Source organism: Xenopus laevis, chromosome 8S (assembly GCF_017654675.1).
Source record: "Xenopus laevis strain J_2021 chromosome 8S, Xenopus_laevis_v10.1, whole genome shotgun sequence".
Lineage (NCBI taxonomy): Eukaryota > Metazoa > Chordata > Amphibia > Anura > Pipidae > Xenopus > Xenopus laevis.
In genome coordinates, this window is record NC_054386.1 from 87,806,815 (window position 1) to 87,827,613 (window position 20,799).

General features: G+C 39.7%; 2 protein-coding genes across 6 annotated transcripts in view; one reads left to right on the top strand and one right to left on the bottom strand.

The window, feature by feature from the left end:
- Window positions 1-20,799, bottom strand: part of LOC108700312 — a 782,191-nt gene that overhangs the window by 222,542 nt on the left and 538,850 nt on the right. The window lies entirely within an intron of this gene.
- Window positions 1-20,799, top strand: part of npas3.S (neuronal PAS domain protein 3 S homeolog) — a 334,397-nt gene that overhangs the window by 19,482 nt on the left and 294,116 nt on the right. For 2 of the 5 annotated variants that reach the window (XM_041575380.1, XM_041575381.1), the window contains exon 1: window positions 2,200-2,483. The exons of the other annotated variants lie outside the window; for them this stretch is intronic. In XM_041575380.1, the coding sequence (XP_041431314.1) occupies window positions 2,434-2,483 (50 nt within the window). In that variant the 5' untranslated portion in view covers window positions 2,200-2,433. Of the gene's footprint in view, window positions 1-2,199; window positions 2,484-20,799 lie in introns of those variants that run through there. 5 annotated transcript variants of the gene reach the window in all.

Sequence of the window (20,799 nt, forward strand, 5' to 3'; positions counted from 1 at the left end):
TCGCGTTAGCAGTGGACAAGTATTCCTGAGAGTGAGCTACATTTATCACTTCATTCCTACAGGTTTTAATCCGGAACCAATGTAACAGATGATCATATTTAATAATTCTCAAATAAACCTTTCTTATTATATGCATACCTTACACTTCTTGCATAATGAAAGAAAATGTAAGTCTAAGTGACTTACCAATACACAATTGAGAGCAGAATTGTATGCCCCATTTTGCACTACTGGTTCTAACTCTAGCATTCCCTTTTAAAGGAGAACTTCAATGTAAACACATTTTATCAAAAATTTTCAGGCAGTTATTTAATATATGGAATCATTTCTTACAGACAAAAATACTATAAACTTTTGCTTTGACACTAGGGCGTGTTTTTCTATCTAGTTCAAATAAGAATTTTAAATGCTGGCATATTTTGTTTTTTAAGGCCCATTTACTAACTATGTTTCTCGACTAGCTACAAGACTGGTAGCCAGCCCTCCAGAAAAAAATTGAGGTTGCCTGAAGTTGTATAAAGAATTTGTTATGTAATGTATTTCAAATGCTCTTCCAAACAGCACATACCTAACTGGTTTATTATGGCATTTTAAAGGGGTTGTTCACCTTCAAACACTTTTTTCAGTTCAGTACCAGTAACTGGTATTCCAAAAATTCGAGAGACTGGATCAATAGAGCCAAAGAGCGGGGGGTTGCACTTAATCAGACACCTATGATTAATTGCACCTTTTCACCACCTTGGTTCTATTGGTCCAGCCTTGTGCCAGCCTGTACAACTTTGGAATAACAGTTTCTGTAACCTCCCCTAATGTAGGTCTGGGCATGTGCACCTGGGCCCCCTTCATTTTTCAGGGGGGGTTTACCCCAGCATTTGTTGCATTGAAATCATAATAATTGAGCACAAACTCATACATATACAAATTTAGGTATGTAATATATGTATGTATGCTTCTGCATACACATACTTACCATATTGTATTGTAATATGTGTGTGTGTGTGTTGGATGATTTTGTCAGACATTAGGCTTATTATAGCAGCAGTAAAACTTCCAGTCAGGGATGCTACTAAACTTCATAGGGTGGCAGTGGTATTATTTATGAGACTGGCAAAAGCTCAATGGGAATTAATATATGAATGGGCATTAAACATAATAAAGTGACTATAAATGATATTAGTGGAGAAATAAAGGAGGGAAATGCCAGAAGGGAAAGGTGTAAAGAGGAGAAAGAGGAGAGGGCCAGGGAACAGAGGACAGGAGAGAGGTGGGAAAGGAGAGGGAAACAGCCAGGAAATAACCAGTTGCAGTGAGGGAGATCAGGTATGAGGCAGATATATAGAAAGTGAGGGAGATCAGGTATGAGGCAGATATATAGAAAGTGAGGGAGATCAGACATGAGGCAGATATATAGAAAGTGAGGGAGATCAGACATGAGGCAGATATATAGAAAGTGAGGGAGATCAGACATGAGGCAGATATATAGAAAGTGAGGGAGATCAGACATGAGGCAGATATATAGAAAGTGAAGGAGAGAAGGCATGAGGCAGATATATAGAAAGTGAAGGAGAGCAGACATGAGGCAGATATATAAAAAGTGAAGGAGAACAGACATGAGGCAGATATATAGAAAGTGAGGGAGAGGAGACATGAGGCAGATATATAAAAAGTGAGGGAGAGGAGACATGAGGCAGATATATAGAAAGTGAAGGAGATCAGACATGAGGCAGATATATAGAAAGTGAAGGAGATCAGACATGAGGCAGATATATAGAAAGTGAAGGAGAACAGACATGAGGCAGATATATAGAAAGTGAAGGAGAACAGACATGAGGCAGATATATAGAAAGTGAGGGACAGAAGGCATGAGGCAGATATATAGAAAATGAGGGAGAGAAGGCATGAGGCAGATATATAGAAAGTGAAGGAGAGGAGACATGAGGCAGATATATAGAAAGTGAAGGAGAACAGGCATGAGGCAGATATATAGAAAGTGAAGGAGAACAGGCATGAGGCAGATATATAGAAAGTGAGGGAGAGTAGACATGAGGCAGATATATAGAAAGTGAAGGAGAACAGGCATGAGGCAGATATATAGAAAGTGAGGGAGAGGAGACATGAGGCAGATATATAGAAAGTGAGGGAGAGTAGACATGAGGCAGATATATAGAAAGATGAACTAAAGGAGAAGTGGGAGAGAGGAGGAGGGAGAGCCGAGGAGGAGAGAAGGGAGGGCGGTGTGTGATGGAGCCCAGTGATGGAGGGATGCAGCGCTAGTTAGATCCACTCTCGCCCTCGGGAGGAGGTGGAGGGCTCGGCCGGGCTCGGGGCTCACGCAAGCGGCTGTGTGAGCGGAGGATGTCGGCTCCCCCCGCACTGGGCCCGGGATGCCCGCTGCTTTGACCCACTGGACACAGCGGGGCCGCTGCCCGGAACATGGCGCCCACCAAGCCCGGCTTCCAGCAGGACCCCTCCCGCAGAGAGCGGTAAGACAGGCCGGGGATCGGGGGAGGCCTGGGGCTGTAAGGCATCAGCAGCACCATATGACGTGTACAGTCCTTGCTTGTGAATACACCGTGTCTGCCACACGGACATGTACAGGGAATTAGCCGCGCACCCCCCGCCCCTCACCTTTATCCGCCTTATACTTGCTGAATAAACACCCTGAGGTGCCTCATAGTAACATCCCACCCTCCCAACATATTCTGTGTGACAGACATAACTGTGTGACAGACATAATAACTGTGTGACATAATAACTGTGTGACCCTGACTCTAGCAGCACCTCCTTCCTCATAACTGGGGCTCAATGAATAGAGGCGGCTGCTTGTGACAGGACACAGAGCCCTCAGTGTGTCCCTTTTACTTCAGCAATTGCTATGGCTTTGTTTTCTGCACTTGCCGGGAGCCCCTCTCTTATCAGGCCACAGGTGACACGGCTTGCGGCTAGCTCTTTTACTTTCTGGAAACATCACCTTCCAATTGGCTTCCCTCTTTGAATTACTTTAGTCAGTGACCTTCAGCATTTAGGGATCTATATATATATATTTTTAAACTGTTGCAAATCTTGGTGTAAGATTAAAGGCATATTTATAAAGCTGCCATCCCTTTTTATAATAGTGTTGAATTGTCCTTTCTATGTAGTGCAACTGTAAGAAGAATGCTGGAAATTTGGTAAATTTTGACACCTCTGGATTTGAAGTCCATTAAAACATCTGTAAAGGAGGCCATAAACGGGCCGATAAAAGTTGCCAGCAGACCGAGTCGGCAGTTTATTGGCCCGTGTATGTGGCCCTCTGACGGGCTTCCCCGATCGATATCTGGCCCGAAAATCGGCACATGTCGATCAAGCGGATGTCGATCGGGCAGGGCTAAAAATCCCATCGGCTCGTGGACCGCATCTGTTCGTTGATGCCAGGGCCGGAACTAGGGGTAGGCAGAGTAGGCACGGGCCTTGGGCACTAAAACTTAGGGGGTGCCAGGCACGTACCTTTCACTGCTGCCTACCCCTGTCCGGTCTGCAGTCCGGCTAGTTTTACTTGTTTGCGCGCCTCCGATCGTATACCAGTGGTGAGGGGGTGATCCTGCCGGCGGTGATCCTGCCGCTCAGCATGCTCACATACACATGCGCGTGCTTACATACACGCGCGCATGCACAAGCTCTCTTCCGCTGGGGCTGCAGAGGTGGCGATGGGGCCGGCCAGGTTGCCTGCTGCACCCGGCTGCCCTGGCCAGGCCCTGGTTGATACGTTCCCATGATCCGACCACCTGTACTGCTGCATTATGATCTGATCATTGGGCCCTAGCAGGCCCAGACTGGCAATCTGTGGGTTCTGGCAAATGCCAGAGGGGCTGCTGTAAGATGCCATAGAAAGTGACTATTAGGTGGGCTGTTGGGGTCTGTTTGGGCGTTTGTGTACTAGGAATGGCAGGGCCTATTTTGAATCCCAGTCCAGTCCAGTCCTGGGCCCTAGGGCCCACTATCGGATCAGTCCGATATCGCCCACCTCAAGGAGAGATCCGCTCGTTTGGTGACATCGCCAAACGAGCGGATCTCTCTGTGTATGGCCACCTTAAAGTGATACTAACTCTAAAAAATGTATTTCAAAATATTAATCTACATGAAAAGTTACCCTGTTGATCATTTTTTGCTGATAGTTCTGCTTTCGTAAGTAATTGTTACTTGAATTTCCTAAACCTAGACTGTTTTGCCAACTTGATTGTCCCTTCTTAACCTGTCAGTTAGAGTTTCTAATGCTAACAGACTCCTGCTGCACAAATATGGCAGCCCCCTCATTGAGGAACAGGGTAGTAAAAAAGTTGGTGTAAAAGCAACAGGCAAATACTTTTATGGCAAAATTATAAATAGCATTCAAAGATAATTTTATGATAGATATAAAAAAAAGTTTATTTTCTGGTGTGAGCTGGTCTGATGCAATGCGCTGAGAGGAAGCGCATGCGTGCAGACTGATGCAGTGAATTTAAGTTAAAGTTTATCAGATAAATCCCTAAATCTGTTATTATTCTGAAGGTAAGGATATTAAGGTAAGATATGGGAGATATTGGATTTCCTTTAGCTTTTCTGGTATTACATATACAGGGATGTCAATGTTAAAGGGATACTGTCATGGGAAAAAAAATTTTTTCAAAAAGCATCGGTTAATGGTGCTGCTCCAGCAGAATTCTGCACTGAAATCCATTTCTCAAAAGAGCAAACAGATTTTTTTATATTCAATTTTGAAATCTGACATGGGGCTAGACATATTGTCAATTTCCCAGCTGCTCCAAGTCATGTGACTTGTGCTCTGATAAACTTCAATCACTCTTTACTGCTGTACTGCAAGTTGAAGTGATATCACAACCTCCCTTTCCCCCCCCCAGCAGCCAAACAAAAGAACAATGGGAAGGTAACCAGATAGCAGCTCCCTAACACAAGATAACAGCTGCCTGGTAGATCTAAGAACAACACTCAATAGTAAAAACCCATGTCCCACTGAGACACATTCAGTTACATTGAGAAGGAAAAACAGCAGCCTGCCAGAAAGCATTTCTCTCCTAAAGTGCAGGCACAAGTCACATGACCGGGGCAGCTGGGAAATTGACAAAATGTCTAGCCCCATGTCAGATTTCAAAATTGAATATAAAAAAATCTGTTTGCTCTTTTGAGAAATGGATTTCAGTGCAGAATCCTGTTGGAGTAGCACTATTAACTGATGTGTTTTGAAAAAAACATGTTTTCCGATGACAGGATCCCTTTAAAGTCTTCCACATGGAAATGCCGGAATTTAACGAGTTTTACAAAAGAAACAAGCTAATAAAGGGGGATGTAAAATCCAATAATAACATTTCAAATAATGAAAGAAAATGTCATTCTAAGCAGTGTTCACATTCTTTTATGATTTTTAAACTTATTTGTAAATGTAGTTGCATTAAAAGTTGTGTTTTTCTAACCCCATTCTGCACTGCTGGTTAAGTCTCTTGAAATAATGGGGCAGATTTACTAAATGGCGAAGTGGCCGTCGCTAGCGAAAATTCTCCAGAAATACCATCCCCAGGGAGATTGCCAATTTACTGGCGTAGAGAACAATTCACTAATTTTAGAGTACATCGCTAACATCTTCGCACCCTTTCGCCAGATGAATTTTCGCTCAGGTGTACAATCGTTGCTGTGCAAATTCACTGAAGTGTGAATTTTACAGAACGTTACCTCTTTTGCCAGAGTTTCCTTCGCCAGCTTAGACCTGGTGAACTGATAAGATGAAGCTTCATCTACCCCAATCTTGAAGGGTTAACATGCCTACGTGCCGACCCTTGTAGGTACTTGTTTTTCTGTACTACCCTGTACTGTCTCTTCTTAGACAACCTTGCATAAGTATCATCATGTACTATAAACAATATTATCAGCTTGCCTCAGCCAAAATATCTTAGCTAATGCGCATGCACATATTTGTCTCTTTTTTTCTATCTTGTCCACCCTGAAGGATATACCTATTACAGACATATACTATGCTATTAACTATGCTGATACGTCACTATATTGGGACGTCTTTACTTATAACCTATATAAGCCTATGCTTGACCTTCAATAAAAGGGTCGGCACGTAGGCATGTTAACCCTTCATCAGTGACATCATATGCTGTATGCCAAAAAGTCATAAACATTATTAAAAAAAAATGCTGGTGTTTGCCTTTAAAGTGATTGCCTTTAAAAGCTGTAACTTTTACCATTTGAGGGGCATGCCACATTTGTTTTAGGGTCGGCCCATGTCAAGGGCTTTAGAGGATCTCTTTTGTCTTTATTTTGCTTCCTTGCACATTTTTAATTATAAGTGGCCACTTCAAGCATTTGCACCAACATCTCTAATAAAGACATATAAACGACCTATATGCACCCACCCTATTCAAATTGACCTAAGTGTATGTGTACTAACGAAGTTTCGCTAGGCAGATACGAACATTAGGGAAAGTTCGCTGGGAAAGTTCGCTATGAAATGCTGTCGCTGACAAATGAACGCTAGCGAAACTTCACCAGCTTTCTACTTCAGAGATGTAACTTTGCATTTTAGTGAGTTTGTGTAGTAGTAGGAGCGAATTTGCACCTGACAAAGTGGCGTGAAGTGTGGCGAAGCCTTTGCAGTCAAAAATTCGCCCTTTAGTGGACGTGCCTCAAAGTAGTTAGTGAACGTTTCTGTTACATTGTTTCGAAAGTCAGAACAACCAGGGCAAACAAGAGGTAAGAGACAGACAGAGACTGCTTTCATATGGAACTTATTCTTCATTTATATTTCCAAATAACTTTAAAACCATTGAAAATATATAGTTAATGTATTTAAGAAAGTTGCATAGACTTAAAATGTTTTTTTTTTATTAGGCACAGTTTTTATTTTTGGGTTTACTACTCCATTAAAAAAATCAGTTAAAAAAAAGGACGTAGTATCAACAACCATTACTATTATTACAGACACAATAAAGTAAAAAACCCAAAAACGTTAAGAATCCCAGGTGCCACATTGCACTATGAGATTGGCAGTACAACGAACAAATTCAGTACTTTACCTTTGGGGTCTTGAGCACGTGATTTGTTTAGCGGCAGGTACAGCTTGAGGAAACTCAATTTAGATCCCTTTAATTTTGGGGCACCCTTATATTGCCAATGGCAATCTGTCACTAATTGGCTTGTCTGCTGTGAGCAGCAGACCTGCTAATAGGAGGTGACCTTAGCTGTTTTTTTAACTCTTTTATTGCTGACCTTCTGACCCTGGAGGGAAAATTGTTTGGGACTTATGATGCACATCAGCAGAAGGTTGGTGTCCATAATTTACTCTTCTTCCTTCTATTTTTAGTGGATGTAGGTTAGGACACTGGTGCAGAAAACTTTTTCTGCCATATTCATAATTCTGGGCAATCAGAATTAAAGGAAAACTATATCCCCGAACAATGTAGGTCTCTATAAAAATATAATGCATAAAACAGCTCATATGTTAAACCCTGCTTCATGTAAATAAACCATTTTCATAATAATATACTTTTTAGTAGTATGTGCCATTGGATAATCCTAAATCCAAAATTGCCATTTTAAAAAATGAGGACCTCCCCCTGGGATTGTACGATTCACAGTGCACACAAACATACCAAACAAACCATACATGTTAGGTCACATGAGCCAATTAACAGACAGAGTTGTGTCTTTTGCTTCCACACTTCTTCCTGTTACAGTTAGAGCTGCAGTATTTCTGGTCAGGTGATCTCTGAGGCAGCACACAGACTATCACAAAATAGGGGTTCAAGGCAAGAGATTTAAAAAGTCAATATTTACTTAATTATATATAACAGTTTGGTACTATTCTTTATTATGTCACTTACTTTGATATAAACTATCTGTTGCTTAAGTATTCATTTTGGGGGTATAGTTTTCCTTTAAGAATATAATCTCTAAGGCAGTGGTTACCAAATCATGGGACTGGCCCCTAGGATCGCACATTGCAGTGGCAGGGGGCACCCTAAATGCTAGAGTGAGATTAGGGGAGAATGCCTATTTGTTCTCATAGATGCCCACCTTGAGAGCAGGTAGGGTGAGTTTTGGCATGAACATGTATTTGCTGTTATTTTCATTAGTGGCTCGGTGACTGAATCAGTAATGATTTCATATATTTGTAACCTTGTTATGAGCCAAGGCAGGCTCTTATTGAATTTGGAAACCCTTGGGAGGACCAGAATCGAAAAAGTCTGAAAACCACAGCCCTACAGTAACATGCTGTGAAATACATGCAGGTTGTTGAAGCAGCTGGCAGGCACATCACAATGTGGCATTAAGCTGCGGTGGAGACCTGTGAGCTCTTTGTCTGCTGCCAATTGAAGTTTGTGAGCAGTACACGTGCTATAAACATCAGGGTCGGGGGGCAGTTGGAAATGCAAGTCCAGCAAGGTGCCCAGTGGGATATATTCGAGACAGTAACTGTTATGCTGTAGGCCGGCTCACTTTGACTCCAGTAGAAGATACATATAGCATGTTACATTAAAGCTGTATGTAGGTGCTGTAGATTCTACCTTTTGTGGTACTAAAAGGGTTAAAAGGTTTAAAGAAAGGAATATTTCTGCAACATGTTATTTTACCTAGTTTACTACTAGCTTTATGCTACTATTAGATGGATGCTGTGCTTCTACGCCTGCTATAGGCAGTGTCTTGTTTTTAGGGATGCACCGAATCCAGGATTCGACCTTTTTCAGCAGGATTCGGATTCGAATTCTGCCTGGCCGAACTGAATCCTAATTTGCATATGCAAATCAGGGGCGGGGAAGGAAATCACGTGACATTTTGTCACAAAACAAGGAAGTAAAAAAAGGAAGTAAAAAATGTTTTCCCCTTCCCACCAATAATCTGCATATGCAAATTAGGATTCGGATTCGGTTCAGTATTCGGCCGAATCTTTCGCAAAGGATTCGAGGGTTCGGCCGAATCCAAAATAGTGGATTCGCTGCATGCCTACTTGTTTTGTGACGACCCCTACGTTTAGCTTCTCAACAGCTGCTCAGAGCCCACTGAGCATGTGAGTGTCACAGACACTTTCCAAGATGGTGACCCCCTGTGACAAGTTTGAAGTCCTGGATCATTGCTGCTATTGACAAGCTGAAACTTTAGACTGGTGCAACAAGTTAAGTATATAAAATATGGCATCTGTAGCCACATTAATTTTTTGGGTTTAGTTCTCCTTTAATGTGATATTAATCATAACACGTTTTGACACAAAATATATATATATATATATATATTGAATAGAAGATCAGCATACTCTGTATTATTTAGGTGAAAACAAGTGTTGGTTTATTCACACATCCCATCCAGGATGCAGTGTGCTGATCTTCTATTCAATATTACTGCAAATTTGGTCGTGCACCTCTGGCTTCGTCTATGACTGAGTGCGGGCACTGTCTGACATTATATATATATATATATATATATATATATATATATATATATATATAAATACACAGTGCATGGGTGTGTATGTTTCTCATACAGTCCTCAGGTAAATCCATCTACACATATTTATATCGGGATAGGACTCTTTAAGATGGAATTAATTTCCCGGGGAAAGCTTCTCCCTGTGCCGCAGCACTCTCTTTATCACCTGTCGCCATTTGGTGTCGGCAGAAAGTAAATCAAAGTTGCAATTTGCTATTCTGCTGCACTTGAGGAGCTGAAGCTAAATAACACACGGCCTGAAATTCTGATTGAAGTTGTAGGAGGGGATCATTTAATTTAATGCCCTTTAATCGCGCTGCCTGCCTCGGCTGCTGGCATTTTAAAGGTTGCAGCTAAGGAGGGAGCATTATATTTAACCCCGTACCTGTAAGTTGGGCTGCAAAATTTTGGTGCAAAATTAACAGAATCCATGCCAGAGAGTGCTGGGGAAAAAAGTGGATTTTGACAGATGGGTGTAATATCTCTAGGAATCATTTTTTGTTATGCATCCTTAAAGCTTCTCAGATGTAGATTAGCGATACCCACCATGCACTCCTCCAGCCCTCATTGGACCTAACCATCCTATATTAGTATCTTTCTTCCCTATTAATTGCATTGGCATCAGACATCTTTTCTACCAGCCAGGTGGCAGCCCTAGTCCCAAGCTAAGGATACGTTTATATTATCTTATATATCTACAGAGATATTCAATACATGGTGGTTGTTTTTAAGGTTGAAAATTGATTGTGTTGTCTATTGGCCTTTTTATGAAAATAAAATAATCTATACTAATATAGTATGTATTTTTGGCTCATTCTTTAGCATTCATGCCAAATACATGACCCTCCCTCCTGTCTTACAGATAAATGTATTTCATTTTCTTAAGAAAAGTTCATAATACAGGTATAGGATCCCTTATCCGGGAAACCCGATATCCAGAAAGTTCCGAATTACGGAATGGCTGTCTCCCATAGACTCCATTTTATCCAAATAATCCAAATTTTTAAAAATGATTTCCTTTTTCTCTGTAATAATAAAACAGTAGCTTCTACTTGATCCCAACTAAGATATAATTAATCCTTATTGGAAGCAAAACCAGCCTATTGGGTTTATTTAATATTTATATGATTTTCTAGTAGACTTAAGGCATGAAGACCCAAATTACGGAAAGATCCATTATCCGGAAAACCCCAGGTCCCGAGCATTCTGGATAACAGGTCCCATACCTGTAGTGCCACATTTCATATTTTAAAAGACTCCTTTTGCAGACTAAAGTATACCAGCTCTGGTGGTGGCTGTAGTTTAGTGTAAAGGTGGCCATAGACGTAAAGATCGCTAAACGAGTGAATCTTTCCCCGTTATGCCATTAACGAGCATGGCTGTATCGGGGGTAATCTGAATATTCGGCCATATGGTCAAATGATCCGATTACGTTGCGCAATGGGCTCCGGCGGGATCGGTCGGGTCAAAATCAAACCTGTCCGATCGACTAAACGACCGATCTCCGCCGGACGAAAGATGTCGGCACTCTCCAAACACGATCCGAAAATCATACGAATCCTCGATTCGTCTGATAGGATCTGCGCGTCTATGGCCAGCTTAAGATGGAATGCTCACTGGCATACACAGGCATTCATAGATATGGTATAAAAGGCATGAATTAACTGTAAAATGTGTCCTTATTATATTCAAGAGCCATGAATGTCCTATAATATATAGTGTGTAGTCACATTGTAGTCACATGACTCAATGAAACTCATGTATTAAAACAAATAATGTACCCCCAAAAATAAGAGGATATTAGGGGTTTATTTATCAAAGCCCAAGTTCAAAAAAATGAAAAAAAATCTTTTTGAGATCTATTTTACCCCGAGCATGGAAAAAGTCAGAATCAGAAAATCCGTGATCTTTTGCCAGAGTTTCCTTTGCCACCTTAGACCTGGCAAACTGAAAACATGAAGCTACATCCTCCTCAAGCTTATGTCAGTGACATCATATCCTGTATGTAAAAATTATAAAACAATGCTGGCGTTGTTTCATATTTTAAAGCAGGATTGTCTTTAAAAGTTGTAACTACTAAAAATTTGTTTTAACATTTTTTTTTACCATTTGAGGGGCATGCCACATTTGTTTTAGGGTGGGCTCATGTCTAGGGCATTAGATAATCTCTTTTGTCTTTATTTTGCTTCCTTGGACATTTGTTATAATAAGTTGCCTAACATCTCTAATAAAGACATATATATATATATATATAAAGACCTATATGTACCCGCCCTATTCAAATTGACCTAAGCATAAGAATACTAACGAAGTTTCGCTAGGCATAAACGAATGTTAGCTAAAGTTTTCTATGTAATGGTCGTGCTGATGAATTTACACTAGCGAAACTTCGCCAGCATTCGGCTGCAGAGACGCAACTTCGTCTTTTAGTGAATTAGTGTAGCAGTAGTGAATTTGCACCTGAGGAAATGGCTCGACGTGTGGCGGAGCCTTCGCAGCGAAAATACGCCCTTTAGTGAATTTGCCCCTATGACTCACAAATACAAATAATTGTAAAACATATTAGTCTTTTTGGTGTTCCTCAATCTGTATATGATCAAGTAATTTCTAATATCCTTTTCTTTTACAACAGGGGGTACATTTTCCCAGTATTTTATTTTGGGACTTCGGGGTATAAAGATCCTAGGGACTACTAGTGTTGTTAGTGATTATTCCATATTTATAATAAAAAAAAGTGTTCCTGAGATGTCAAAGGTTTTGTGTAAATATTTCCCATGTTTTTTTATTTGACTGTCCTCCAAGATGTAAATCAGTAAAGGGCAGACTTAAAAAAAAAAAAACATACAGGCTGGTTAAACCAAGATGCTAGTCTAGATGAAGAATAAATTAATTAGGCTGCCGAATCCAAAATCTAAATAAAAACCTATATTTTTTGATGTTTTGCAGTGGACGTTCCCAGGTCCTTGGGCACATAATGTAAATGTGTGTGTGTATAAATCATATCAATGTAAATATTTCTGAAGTGCTTTAAATCTCCATCTCTCGTTATGTGCCAGCAGGTCTTGTTTGACTTTGTGGAATCATTTTCTTGCTCTCTGCATATAATTTGCTCTCTGAGAAAGCAGAAACTTCATGCATTTTGCATTTTCTCAGAATGATTATATGTTTAATTGTTTGCGTGAGAAATCCGCTTGCAGAAAGGCCCCTTTGTTACAGAGCTGGAATTAGCATCTCACCACTCATTCATCTGCTCTGTCCTTTCATTCAGAAAAAAAGCTGTGTACTCTGTCAGTTTAAACTCACATTGTATAAAAAGCCTTCTATTTGTTGTTTTAAGGAGGGCTGTGCAATCTTTTGCAGGCACTGCTGACTTCTGAATTTATTATTAATATCATTCCCATTCGTTTTATGGCACCAAGGTACTCTGCAGCACTTTAAAAATGGATGCATTTAGTGTTGGGACAGATTCAGGGAGATTTAGTCGCTCTTCTGCGTGTCGACAATATTCCCGAACTGCCTTCCGTCTCCCTTCCGTCTGCTTGAAAGAAGAATCGCCTGCGCTAATGCACTCGCTGCGGTTCGATTTCCGAAGTCGCCCCAAGTTTCCTCATGAGGCAACTTCGGGCGACTTTGGAAATCGAAGCACCGTGAGTGCATTAGCGCAGGTGATTCTTCATTCAAGCAGACGGAAGGCAGTTTGAGAGATTGTTGCCACGCAGAAGAGACAATTAGTCGACAGACGACTAAATCTACCCGTCTGCCCCAACCCTGCATACGTTTAAGGGGTTGTTCACCTTCCAAACACCTTTTTTCAGTTCAATTGTTTTCAGATTGTTCCCCCAGAAATAAAGACTTTTTTTCCAATTACTTTCCATTATTTATTTTTTACTGTTTTTCCAAAATGTAAAAAAAAAGTTTAAAATGTAATGTTCCGGTCTCTGGTGTTTCAGTCTGGCAGCTCAGTAATTGAGGTGCAGACTCCAAACTGTTTCTATTTTGCAACATTTAGTTGATCTATTTCTCAGCAGCTTCTCTGGAATATTAGCAACTATTGTATCAATTCTAACAGCCGCCTGTAATGAAACCCAGAGATTCTGCTCAGCAGGGACAAAGATAAGAAATGTATCAATTTAGAACAGTTTACAGGGTCGGCGACCCCCCTCCCGGAGCTGCTTTAGAAGGTGAAAAATTGCACATTACACTTCAATATTAGAAAAACGGTGACACATAGAAAATAATTGGAAAAAGTAGTTATTTCTGGTGAACAACTAGTTGTTTGAAGGTGAACAACCCATTTCATAGGGGTTGTAGAAATATACAGTATCTCACTGAGCCCATAGTTTAATAAAACATGATATATGTTGGTAACACGCTGTATATTTTTTACTTGGAGAAACATTTCCCTACAGTGCACTTTCTAAGCATAAAACCTCAATAAAGAACTTTTTTCTTGGGTAGGTGTAGCTCTCCCCCTCCTAATCAGTGCATTGTTTTCCATATTGATATAAATCATGTGTACTCCAATATCTAGGACACGCGTCTATCCAAAGATATCAATACTTGCATGCAAGCTTTGTGCCAATTTTCATAATTATGTAGCCACTTGGGACACTGTTCTCTTGTAGTCTATGAGTGTATTTGATTTGAACTCAAAGTGCAACAGCTGAAATGTATATACACATCAACAAGCTTACTTTTGCAGGATAATATATATACTCATATTTTTTAATGAGCATCTATAAAAGACTAATGACAGTGCTTAAAATCAGTAATGTGTGTTTTTCCTTTGATTAAGAACTCCAATCAAATAATGAGATGGCACTTTCCAATGCAGAAGAATATATTTCTTGTGATTACAAGATTCATATAGTTGGATTCACGATTCCCATGCAGGGCAAGTAAAAGGTATTTTAGGGTGCCAGTGCCTATAGAAGAGGAGTGCCGACATAGAGTAAAAACAGTGATTTTAATCAGTTAGAAATGCCAAACATATTGTAACATTCCTGTTATTTTTTAATCGTCTTTCTCCTTTAAGGGGTTTATAGTCCCCTATCATTTATACAAGCATGCCTTTGGGAAGAACCAACAAGACCTTTCCCAAGGCAATAATACTTTTAATATGTATAATTGGTAAAGGAAAGTGGATTAAGGATAAACTTTAAATACATTAAGGTATTCAGAAAGGCCAAGGACATGTTAGAGGTATTTTAATTCATAAAACTGGTGGGGGAGGCCTACACTTGCCTCTTCAAGAAAGCTTTGAATTGTCCCAGTGGTGGACATCGCAGTTCTTAGAAGAGTGAATGGACCAACCTGTATAAGGCAAATTTACTAACCTCTGAAAATTCACCAGCGACGGCTTCGCTCACAGCGCAACACTTCACCAGGCGTAGATTCGCCAGGACAACGCTAATTTACTAAAATCCGAAGGGTGCAGAACGCTAGCGAGGTTGAGCTTGCGTTACTGCACCAGGCAAAGCGAAGTAGCGCTAGCGATGCATAATTGACGTATATGTTACAACAAATACATTACACTACACAAGCCTGGGAAAGCTTCATAAAATAAAATTGTTATTTTGCCATATACATGTGCCCACTGTATAGTTTATGTGCCATATGTTAGGAATTGTAGGGGGGAAGGAGGGTACCCCCAACAAAAATTTACAATCTTTTTCAGCAATCTTTTTTTGAAGCAAGCCCTATCTACTCTGGGTGATATTCCATTCCAACTTGCAGTGCAGCAGTAAAGAGTGACTGAATTTATCAGAGCACAAGTCACATGACTGGGGGCAGCTGGGAAACTGACAATATGTCTAGCCCCATGTCAGATTTCAAAATGAATATATAAAAAAATCTGTTTGCTCTTTTAAGAAACAATTTTCAGTGCTAAGTCTGCTGGAGCAGCAATATTAACTGAAGCGTTTTGGGGAAAAAAAACTGTTTTCCCATGAGACTATCCCTTTTTACTGAGCTTATTATTAATCCTACTTTTGGTCATTGTCAAGTGCTGCCATTTAGTAGCAGTGAAATGGGTAAAAAATTAACAATGGGCCCAGCATTGCTGCTTTTACTGGTAAATAGGTGCTCCTAGTGAGCTAGAACTATTGTGATATAGGGATACCTTTATATGCAATGTTATGTTCGGTAACCCTACACACGGAAGCAATCCATTGTCATTGTCTCAGGATGACATTTTAACTGACTTAGATGAAGACCCTTGTTCTGTTCATTCATGTTTGTAGCCTGCTCCTAAGCCTTTCGGAAATAGCTCTTATGTGTATAGTAAAACGAGGAGGTTGGTGGTTCTCTCCTCGTCTTTTTTTTTAGTATTCACAGGCTGCAAAAGGATTCAGTTCCATTTCGGGTGATATGAGATTTGGGAAGCGGCAGTATAAATATCAGACGAGACCTCTGTGGCTCTCCAATCTGTATATCTTGTTTCCAGTGCCAGGAATGTTTCTCTCTAACATCCCTCTAATACAATTACTGCTATCTAGTTTAAAAGCATGGTGCTTGGATTTTTCAAATATGTTTTGTATTTAAAGTTTTGAAAATATATATTCAAAGCAAAGTGTGTTTATAGGTACAAAGTCATTTTTAGCAGATCTGTGTTTAATTTAGTGGGATCATTATGCTGTCAAAAACCTATGGTTTTGCAATGTACAGAAAGCTGTTGGCATTTCTTTACTATGTGGAGTGCCACTTAAAACTCTTTTTAGAGGGACAAAAGGATTTGCTACATGTAGCGAAGCAAATATTTTTTGACCATGCCCGTTTTTGTGGCTACACCCCCTAATTACCATGTTCATTTTACTAAAATTTGACAGGTTATGAAAGTTTGAACACATTTCTGTGAATTGCCCTTTAAGCTGCAAGTCACAGTTTCCCCAAAAGACCTGCTTATCTTAAATTGTTATAATTGCTTCTTTGCTTATCTTAAATTGTTACAAAAGTATCAAAGTATGTCTTCTGAATGTTCTAGGCTCTCTGGCAAAAGCCAATTAAGTTTAAGAAACTTTGTATATTTTTTCTGGCTGTTCAGTGCAGCAGATCAAAGAGAAAGTCTGGACATTTCAGTAACAATCCGGGACTGTGGGTTGAGCTGCCAAAATTTGGACTGTCCCACTCAAAACGTTAGGGAGGTATAATAAGGCCACACGCCCCTTCTGGCTTCTTTTTTTTTTTAATTCTTTAGTTTACGTTTTCTTAGAAAAGGAAGGATACAGAAGAAAAGGGGGGGGAAAGAACATAGGGAATATGCAATCAGTATCAAATAATAACTTGGAAAAAAATAAATATATATATATATATATATATATATAATACACAAAAGCCATGAATATCTTGTAAATTATATCCTTATAAACGGTGAGTTCTGATGTCATCAGTTATAAACGGTGAGTTCTGATGTCATTTCTGTCACATGACTCACTGAAATTTGTGTATTATAATAAATAAAGTTCCCCCAGTTGCAAAATATGAGGATATTAGAAGTTACCTCGGAGTTCCATGACCTGTATAAAAACATTCAGCCTTCGGCCTCGTGTTTTTATATGGTCATGAAACTCCTCGGTAACTTATAATATCCATATATTTTACAATAGTAGTACTTTATTCACTGTATATTTATCTAAATAGCTAAACCACAGAATAATACTGCATGTCTCATCTTACATTCAACCCATATATTCTTCACATTCACAGTATTGAGAGTTTAAGCAGATTTTAAAGTAGGCAAACCCCATTTTACTTTAACCCTTAAGTGTCTCGATATGATCAATCCATGGTGACCATATTACCCATTAATCACCGCTTTTATTATGTATTATGTGAGTAATTTCTTCCATTTGATTTATATATTCTACAGCTAAGAACCAGTGTGCTAACATTGGAGCATCAGGGGATTTCCATTTTTTTGGTATGAGCGACTTATCGGCTTGTAGTAGGTGGGAAGTAAAAGGATTAGAAATAACCTTGTCATTTACAGTTGAATAATCCAATAGAATTTGTGTTTGGTTATTCATATCTAGCTTTGAATTAGTAACTTTGTTTATTATAAAAATTACAGACTTCCAAAATTGTTCCAAGACTGGACATATACGCCAAATGTGGGAATGAGAACCATTTTTATTGTTGCACCTACAGCACACCTTCGACATAGTTGGAAACATTTTATTTGCTCTGGCTTTTTTAATGACCATATACGTACAGTAATAGCTAATCGTGCAACTTGACAGTCAGAAAAATTTTTGGCCTGAAAACTGCCTGTCACAGGAGGTGACAGCTGGCTTCAACTCATATCAATGACAGTTGCGAAGAGTAGATGCCCCTTTGTCCTTCCTTTACCATTGCCTTGGTGGAAAAAGTAGAAACCTTCTGACTTGTTATAATGACTGATTGTGGTTAACAAGTGGTTGCCTGACTCAAATATTTGTATTCTGAGATCTGTACATATATGTTAGTATGTTGGGATTCAGGTTTAACAAGATACAAAATTGCTGCTCACAGGGACAGCAGGCTGCCAACCCTCAGAGTCCATGACTGCATCAATGTCTACAATCTAAAGTATTACTTGTAAGAGGTGCTAAAATAATACAGGTATAGCATGCATTATCCAGAAACTCGATATCCAGAAAGCTGCAAACTACAGGAAGGCCATCTCCCTTAGGGGCAAATTTACTAAAGGGCAAAAGTGACTAACGAGGGCGAAAATTTGCTAGCGAAGTAGATAGTCTCTAGCAGTACTTCACTCCCTAACGCCTGGCGAAGTGGCGCTCTGGCGAATGGACGTAACTACGCAAATTCACTAAGATGCAGATTTTACCGAATGTTACCTCTTGCGCCAGACTTGCCTTCGCCACCTCAGACCAGGCGAAGTGCAATAGAGTAGAAAGGGGTTCCTCAAAAAATAGTTGAAAATAGTCTAAAAAAAACGCTAGTGTCTTTTGCTTTTTCAGGGTGATAGGCTGAAAAATAGAGTAACATTTTTTTGGGGTAACCGGGTTCCCCCCTATATTTCCTAACATGTGGCACATAAACTATACACTGGGCTCATGTGTAGGGCAATATAACAACTTTATTTTATTATGGTTCTGTGGTGTTTATACAAATGGCCTGTAGATGTCACTGTGCTCAAGACGTATACTGAGCATACTTTCTATACAGCTTGTGGTGTTAGTTGCTTACTGTGGTGTAATGGCTGCATGAGCCTGCTGATAAAGCAGCATTATAATCTACTGATCCTCAGCTACCAAAACATAACAGGTTCCCTGGGCTTGTGTAGTGTAATGTATTTGCTGCAACATATACGTCCATTCAACTTTAACTTCCCGTCGTATGCAAATTAGCCAATGCTAGCGCAACTTCGCTTTGCTTGGCACAGTAACGCTAGTGCAACTTCGCCATCGATCGGCGCCCTGGACGTTCGGATTTTAGTAAATTGCCGTTGTCCTGGCGAATCTACGCCTGGCGAAGTGTTGCGCTGTGAGCGAAGCCGTCGCTGGCGAATTTTCGGAGGTGAGTAAATTTGCCCCATAGATTCCATTTTTTTAAAAATAATAAATAAATAATAATAAAAGTAATAATAAAACAGTACCTTCTACTTGACCCCACTAAGATATAATTAATCCTTATTGGAAGCAATACTAGCCTATTGGATTTATTTAATGTTGAAATGATTTTCTTGTAGATTTAAGGTATGAAAATTAAAATTACAGAAATAACCTTTATCTGGAAAAACCCAAGCATTCTAGATAACGAGTCCCATACCTGTAGTATTAAAATATACTGGATTGGTTACCTATGGTAAGGGGAGAAGGCTTCCTGCTTATATATCTTTGCAGAGCAGGTTTAGATTGTTCCCTGTGCAGCACTGAGTTGTTTTTCAAGGTCTGGTTACCATAGCTAGGGGTGAATACTTATTAACACATCCTGCAACTCTATTTACATCTCTTTCCAAATGCTCTTTATTTGTAATTCTGATGACATGCATAGTAATAGTAATCCTGTAGATTCTGTATATATGCAGGCAATGAAAATGCATTAGAGGCAATCTCTATGCCAGTGGTATGCATTTGAATACTTTAATTGTAGTTGGGATATGATTTTTGCAACCCCTGCCTGGTATATGATTAGTGAGCGAGCCAAGTTCTGTTGAGCATGTCACAGGGAGAGAATAAAAGGAGGCAGGAGGCACAGTGGTGTTGCCCGCACAACATGAAGCCGATGAGATAGGAGTCTTGGAAAAGGCATAGGTCCTGGCTAAAGCACAGGGGTGTCTGTTAATAAAGTCATTATTTTGGAAAGCTACAACAACGAACAAGCCTGTCAAAAGCTTCCTACCTTCCTCCGTCTCGTTACATGAGCAGTAATCGTTCCAGCAAACAGTTTATGCATAAATCCATAAAGATTGAGCCACACGGATATAAGCCTATTTCTTGGTAAAGGCTGAACTTAAAGATATGGGCTCAGTGAAGCAGTTTATGATTGGCGCTCTGTACCTTACACATGCTCAGGTGTATTAAAAAAAAAAACACCACCTGATGTTTAACCAAACATTGCTAAATGAAGTATGGCACCCTGCTTAGTTGTGTACCCCCTACATCTCGACCCAGAAGCCTTTGACTGGAACCTCTGTAAATATCTAAAAGGCAGTTAGGGTTTTATTTAGTATGAACATGTTTATTGTCTCCTAGCTGCCTAAAACAATGTTTTTATGTTTTCGTAACCTTGTTATAAGGTGTAGTGGCCTTGACCAGATGTTGGACCAATGGTGAGTTCAATCTAGCCTGAAAACTACTGTTTACTGTATGTGCTGTAATTAAAAAAAAATGACTAGGTTTGCAGTGCTGAATTTGTCCAACTATATTTTCAGACCTTGTGTATGAATCTAGATATTTAGTGTGCGTGAAAACAACCTGAAACGGCAATTATGAATTCAGAAAAGCTAGTCATGGTTAATCTTATACCATTCTGCAGCTGAACATCTCAAAAAATGATGCTGCAAGATAACACCTTTATATTGGGCTAGCTTGCTAATTAATTTCTACAGTTTGTTCCCATGTGACTCACGAGATAAATTTGCAGAAGAGGACATCTAAAAGATATCCTACCCTCCTCTTTATTTTTATGTATATTTCTTGTGCTGAATTTCAGGCATCCTTGCAGCTGACTGATTAGTGCATTAGGCTCTGCACTTTAGTAGAGTTCTGTTCCATCAGGTGGTTGGTGGAGTATTCCAAGTGCTTAACTTGGGCACTAATGCACAGACCACTAGATGCAGACAGGTATTTGCATAAATATAAAATTATAATGCCAAAGATGGAATTCAGATATTCAAAC